The sequence below is a fragment of the Callionymus lyra genome, chromosome 6 (assembly GCF_982586985.1).
Source record: "Callionymus lyra chromosome 6, fCalLyr1.hap1.1, whole genome shotgun sequence".
NCBI classification, from domain to species: Eukaryota; Metazoa; Chordata; class Actinopteri; order Syngnathiformes; family Callionymidae; genus Callionymus; species Callionymus lyra.
This window is the reverse complement of record NC_141823.1, coordinates 2028203-2035633: the sequence shown is the minus strand read 5'-3', so window position 1 is coordinate 2035633 and position 7431 is coordinate 2028203. Positions and strand designations below refer to the sequence as shown.

General features: G+C 40.6%; 1 protein-coding gene across 1 annotated transcript; it reads right to left on the bottom strand.

Moving 5' to 3' along the window:
- Positions 1-264: 264 nt before the first annotated feature.
- LOC148076179 (E3 ubiquitin-protein ligase RNF182) lies at positions 265-987 on the bottom strand. The gene has a single exon (XM_087793495.1). It carries the CDS (start codon positions 985-987, stop codon positions 265-267), a length of 723 nt encoding a protein of 240 aa, XP_087649621.1.
- Between the last annotated feature and the right edge of the window lie 6444 nt (positions 988-7431).

The following is a 7431-nucleotide window of genomic DNA, read 5'->3' as shown; positions in this document are numbered from 1 at the left end:
TCTGACGTGCCGCGATAAAGACTAAATTAACATCAAGGGTGTGATTCAACAACGTAACATCGTAAACGATCAACATAAACGTTGTAACACTTGGATTCACACACTCGGATACACAACATCACGGCTCGTGTCTTTGGAGGTTTTGGCTGAAGCTTCATGACAATGAGTCACAAGGTTGTTGCCATGACTGTCGTAACAGTCACTGGTTGAAACAGTCGTGGTTCAGTCGTAGACACTTGACCCGGTGAAGAAACAAACTCTTCCTCAACCCTGGGTCGAGCCGTCGCACACGCCCTGACACAAACACTGGCAGAACCCATAGACCAGGCACACAGTCAAGCTGGACGGCACCAGACTCACGCACACGACCCCCAGAGTCACTCTCTGGATCACCAGCAGGTAGATCCCCAGAGGCAGCGAGCCGAAGTACAGGAAGCCCAGCAGCCAGACCAGGATCCGCGGGACGTGGTTACAGAACTTGGTCAGAGCGTCTTGGTCGTTGGGCGCAGTCGAGCCGCCGGAGTCCAGACTCCGCTCGGCGTGGACCTCGGAGCTCCCGTCGTGCAGCGGCGAGTTCCGCGAGACGCCCTGGACGTCCACGATGGTGAAGACCAGACAGTTAGAGGAGTCGTGGGACGGGCTGGACGAGGAGAGGCTCCTCGGGGTCAGCAGAACCTCCTTGTTGTGGTCTGAGCTCCAGGATTTGTCCCGCACGGCGAGAGACAACATGATGTTGGCGTCGTCCGGCAGGACCGACACCTCGCACTCGGCGATCGTGGTCCGGTGCCGACAGAAGGGGCAGCAGATGAACGCGGCGCCTTCAGCCACGTCCAGGATCTTGTTGAGGCAGCGAGCGCAGACCCGGTGCAGACAGTCCAGGATCTTAGGTCTGCGCCCGTGGGCGTTGAAGCGCTGGAAGCAGATCTTACACTCCAGGTCCTCCAGCGCAGGACAGTCGTCCTCCGGCGGGTTCTGAGAGGAACTCATGGTCAGCTCACGTCCTGGAGAAGAAGAGCAAGAGAAGAAGATACTTTTGACACAACATTCTATGATTTATCTCTGAGAAGAATCACTGACAGTCCAACGTTTACTCAATACTTTAAGTTCACTTTCAATCATGTTGGTTTAATTATTATCACTGTTGACACACGAGAACCAAACTGTGCGACACAGCCTTAATATTTGCTGCATGTGTGTGTGTGGTAAAGTGTGTATCTGTGTGTGTTTGTTAAAGTGTGTGTGGGCGTTTGTGTTAAAGTGTGTGTGCGTGTTTGTTAAAGTGTGTGTCTGCATGTGTGTTAGAGTGTGTGTGCGTGTGTGTTAAAGTGTGTATCTGTGTGTGTGTTAAAGTGTGTATCTGTGTGTGTGTTAAAGTGTGTGTCTGCGTGTGTGTTAAAGTGTGTATCTGCGTGTGTGTTAAAGTGTGTTAAAGTGTGTGAGTTAAAGTGTGTATGTCCATGTGTGTTAAAGTGTGTATCTGTGTGTGTGTTAAAGTGTGTATCTGTGTGTGTGTTAAAGTGTCTATGTGCGTGTGTGTTAGTGTGTGTGTGTTAAAGTGTGTATGTGCGGGTGTTAAAGTGTGTATGTGCGTGTGTGTTAAAGTGTGTGTTAAAGTCCGATGTCTGTGTGTGTAAAAGTGTGTATGTCTGTGTGCGCGTGTGTGTTAAAGTGTGTATGTGTGTTAAAGTGTGTGTTAAAGTGTGTGTGAGTGTTCGTTCAAGTATGTGTGTACGTGTGTGGTAAAGTGTGTGTGTGGTTCATTGAAATATTGACATTAGAAAATGATCTTAAGCTCCGCCCGCTGAAAACACTTTGTTGTTCTGGAGATGAAATCTTGTTGACCATAACCACACCCACTCTGCTGTGATTGGTCAAACATGGAGGTTTGTCATAGTGTGTCATCAATCCAGGAAGTCCCCACCTCCAAGGGACTCGTTCTATAAACAAAGCATGATCACAGCTTGAGGAGGAGTGAAGCCAATATTACATCATAATGGACTCTCGTAACCTCTTGTTCGTCCAGATTTCAGAGCAACTTTATAAAGTAATAAAGTGTAAAACATGGTCATGATGAGAAGTTACTGCGTCTTGAAGAATATTCACTACATGACACCAGAGTTGATACTAGTTGATGTTTAATGACACCAGAGTTGATACTAGTTGATGTTTAATGACACCAGAGTTGATACTAGTTGATGTTTAATGACACCAGAGTTGATACTAGTTGATGTTTAATGACACCAGAGTTGATACTTGTTGATGTTTAATGACACCAGAGTTGATACTAGTTAATGTTTAATGACACCAGAGTTGATACTAGTTGATGTTTAATGACACCAGAGTTTATACTAGTTGATGTTTAATGACACCAGAGTTGATACTAGATGATGTTTAATGACACCAGAGTTGATACTAGTTGATGTTTAATGACACCAGAGTTGATACTAGTTGATGTTTAATGACACCAGAGTTGATACTAGTTGATGTTTAATGACACCAGTGTTGATACTTGTTGATGTTTAATGACACCAGAGTTGATACTAGTTGATGTTTAACGACACCAGAGTTGATACTAGTTGATGTTTAATGACACCAGAGTTGATACTAGTTGATGTTTAATGACACCAGAGTTGATACTAGTTGATGTTTAATGACACCAGAGTTGATACTAGTTGATGTTTAATGACACCAGAGTTGATACTAGTTGATGTTTAATGACACCAGAGTTGATACTAGTTGATGTTTAATGACACCAGAGTTGATACTTGTTGATGTTTAATGACACCAGAGTTGATACTAGTTAATGTTTAATGACACCAGAGTTGATACTAGTTGATGTTTAATGACACCAGAGTTTATACTAGTTGATGTTTAATGACACCAGAGTTGATACTAGATGATGTTTAATGACACCAGAGTTGATACTAGTTGATGTTTAATGACACCAGAGTTGATACTAGTTGATGTTTAATGACACCAGAGTTGATACTAGTTGATGTTTAATGACACCAGTGTTGATACTTGTTGATGTTTAATGACACCAGAGTTGATACTAGTTGATGTTTAATGACACCAGAGTTGATACTAGTTGATGTTTAATGACACCAGAGTTGATACTAGTTGATGTTTAATGACACCAGAGTTGATACTAGTTGATGTTTAATGACACCAGAGTTGATACTAGTTGATGTTTAATGACACCAGAGTTGATACTAGTTGATGTTTAATGACACCAGAATTGATACTAGTTGATGTTTAATGACACCAGAGTTGATACTAGTTGATGTTTAATGACACCAGAGTTAATACTAGTTGATGTTTAATGACACCAGAGTTGATACTAGTTGATGTTTAATGACACCAGAGTTAATACTAGTTGATGTTTAATGACACCAGAGTTAATACTAGTTGATGTTTAATGACACCAGAGTTGATACTAGTTGATGTTTAATGACACCAGAGTTAATACTAGTTGATGTTTAATGACACCAGAGTTGATACTAGTTGATGTTTAATGACACCAGAGTTGATACTAGTTGATGTTTAATGACACCAGAGTTGATACTAGTTGATGTTTAATGACACCAGAGTTGATACTAGTTGATGTTTAACGACACCAGAGTTGATACTAGTTGATGTTTAATGACACCAGAGTTGATACTAGTTGATGTTTAATGACACCAGAGTTGATACTAGTTGATGTTTAATGACACCAGAGTTGATACTAGTTGATGCTTAATGACAACAGAGTTGATACTAGTTGATGTTTAATGACACCAGAGTTGATACTAGTTGATGTTTAATGACACCAGAGTTGATACTAGTTGATGTTTAATGACACCAGAGTTGATACTAGTTGATGTTTAATGACACCAGAGTTGATACTAGTTGATGCTTAATGACAACAGAGTTGATACTAGTTGATGTTTAATGACACCAGAGTTGATACTAGTTGATGTTTAATGACACCAGAGTTAATACTAGTTGATGTTTAATGACACCAGAGTTAATACTAGTTGATGTTTAATGACACCAGAGTTGATACTAGTTGATGTTTAATGACACCAGAGTTAATACTAGTTGATGTTTAATGACACCAGAGTTGATACTAGTTGATGTTTAATGACACCAGAGTTGATACTAGTTGATGTTTAATGACACCAGAGTTGATACTAGTTGATGTTTAATGACACCAGAGTTGATACTAGTTGATGTTTAACGACACCAGAGTTGATACTAGTTGATGTTTAATGACACCAGAGTTGATACTAGTTGATGTTTAATGACACCAGAGTTGATACTAGTTGATGTTTAATGACACCAGAGTTGATACTAGTTGATGCTTAATGACAACAGAGTTGATACTAGTTGATGTTTAATGACACCAGAGTTGATACTAGTTGATGTTTAATGACACCAGAGTTGATACTAGTTGATGTTTAATGACACCAGAGTTGATACTAGTTGATGTTTAATGACACCAGAGTTGATACTAGTTGATGCTTAATGACAACAGAGTTGATACTAGTTGATGTTTAATGACACCAGAGTTGATACTAGTTGATGTTTAATGACACCAGAGTTGATACTAGTTGATGTTTAATGACACCAGAGTTGATACTAGTTGATGTTTAACGACACCAGAGTTGATACTAGTCGATGTTTAATGACACCAGAGTTGATACTAGTTGATGTTTAATGACACCAGAGTTGATACTAGTTGATGTTTAATGACACCATAGTTGATACTAGTTGATGTTTAATGACACCAGAGTTGATACTAGTTGATGTTTAATGACACCAGAGTTGATACTAGTTGATGTTTAATGACACCAGAGTTGATACTAGTTGATGTTTAATGACACCAGAGTTGATACTAGTTGATGTTTAATGACACCAGAGTTGATACTAGTTGATGTTTAATGACACCAGAGTTGATACTAGTTGATGTTTAATGACACCAGAGTTGATACTAGTTGATGTTTAATGACACCAGAGTTGATACTAGTTGATGTTTAATGACACCAGAGTTGATACTAGTTGATGTTTAATGACACCAGAGTTGATACTAGTTGATGTTTAATGACACCAGAGTTGATACTAGTTGATGTTTAATGACACCAGAGTTGATACTAGTTGATGTTTAATGACACCAGAGTTGATACTAGTTGATGTTTAATGACACCAGAGTTGATACTAGTTGATGTTTAATGACACCAGAGTTGATACTAGTTGATGTTTAATGACACCAGAGTTGATACTAGTTGATGTTTAATGACACCAGAGTTGATACTAGTTGATGTTTAATGACACCAGAGTTGATACTAGTTGATGTTTAATGACACCAGAGTTGATACTAGTTGATGTTTAATGACACCAGAGTTGATACTAGTTGATGTTTAATGACACCAGAGTTGATACTAGTTGATGTTTAATGACACCAGAGTTGATACTAGTTGATGTTTAATGACACCAGAGTTGATACTAGTTGATGTTTAATGACACCAGAGTTGATACTAGTTGATGTTTAATGACACCAGAGTTGATACTAGTGTTCTACTTACACACGTCTCGTCAAGTCCGTGTGAAGCTCGTCCCAAAATAACAACATTAGCTGTTGCTGCTCGAACACGTGTCTCATTAGAATCGTCATCAGAACATATGAACATCTAGTGTTGAGATCTTTACTCTCCAACTCTACTGTGTTTATTCTCAACTTGTTGTTGAAGACATGAAGCATCTGTCAAAGGTTGTGAGGTCGCACGAGTCACAGGAAGGTTTGTGTACATGTGGCTTCGACATCTGCTCCTCATGAATGATTCAAGGTCATCGTGTCCAATCGATCTCCATCTCTCTGGAGAGAATCTGACATTTTATTCAGTCGACATGTCGTGAATGAATCTTCAACCTTCTTGTGTTTTTGTTTCTGGTCCATGAAGATCAAGAGTGAAGACTGATCGTCTTAACTTTGAATAATGTTCCATCTCTGTCATGTGACTGATGATGATGATGAAGATGAAGATGAAGATGAAGATGATGATGAAGAAGAAGAAGAAGAAGAAGATGAAGATGAAGATGAAGATGAAGATGAAGATGATGAAGATGAAGATGAAGATGAAGATGAAGATGAAGATGATGAAGATGAAGATGAAGATGAAGATGATGAAGATGAAGATGATGAAGATGAGGATGAAGATGAAGCTGATGAAGATGAAGATGAAGATGAAGATGATGAAGATGATGAAGATGATGATGATGAAGATGAAGATGATGAAGTATGACCACTAGGACAATCAGGAAGTTGACACCATCAGACACTGCTTCGACACAACAGACTAGGACTTGAAGTCTCATGAGAACCTCGAGGTTCAGACACACTGTCATTATTTAAATTCCTGCTAAGACTCTCACTGTTACCCTAATAACAAACCGTGGGTAACAAAGGAGGTCAAGGATGTTCTTAACAGGAAGAAGAGGTCTAAAGAACTCTTTCAACAGGTTCGAGCAGGTCACCCTCACTGCAGCTTCAGGACCTGCCCCACCTTCTCATGCCCCCCCAGCCCTTGTGTCGTTCTTCACCTCCTGCATTGAACCTACTCCCACCTGGATAAAGGAAGCGGATCAGTGAGGATCCTGTTCCTGGACTTTTCTAGAGCCTTCAACACCATCCAGTCACTCTGCTGCAGGACAAACTGACACAGATGCATGTAAGGTAAAACTATGTGGACCCTGGTCTGGTCTCCTGGATCTCGGACTTTCTTACTGATCGACTACAGCATGTCAGGCTGAAGGACATCACGTCTGACACTGTGGTGTGCAGTACAGGAGCACCTCAGGGGACAGTACTGGCCCCTCTCCTCTTCACCATCTACACTTCAGACTTCTGCTACGACTCAGAGCTGAGTCTGGTCCAGAAGCCATGTTTGGATGCCTCAGGGACAACAGCGTCAGATACGTGTTTGTTGCTCACTAGTACTTGTTGAAAGTACCTGAATAAGAGAAGGTAATAACCACGTCTCTAAGAAGAAGGAACTTCCTGTCGTCCTCCGGACGTCGACCAGAAACCAGAGAGTTTAGGATGAGCTTGAAGGAGCGTCTGTGATCTGGACCAGAAACTTCTGTGGCCTCCAGTAATTGTTGCTCAGAGAGTTGGACTCGAGTGCAGCTGGTGTTTAGAAACCACTTCACAGACTCATTATCGCGATCGATGGACACTTGAAATGTTCCCTCGGCAACAACGACGTCTCCATCACTGAACCTCATGACACTGGAACTGAAGGAAGAAGAAGAAACAACTACTTTCCATGGTTTTGATGTTTCTATGAAATATTCACTCCTTCATCAAACACACATATTTACATTCATTAACAAAAAATAACACTTCAAGATAACAAATGATCGTCTGTTTTTAAAGCAGCACTATGTAAGATT

What these genes read in the sequence shown, in the direction of transcription:
- LOC148076179 (XM_087793495.1), bottom strand. Translation starts at nt 987, where the DNA reads ATGAGTTCCTCTCAGAACCCGCCGGAGGACGACTGTCCTGCGCTGGAG.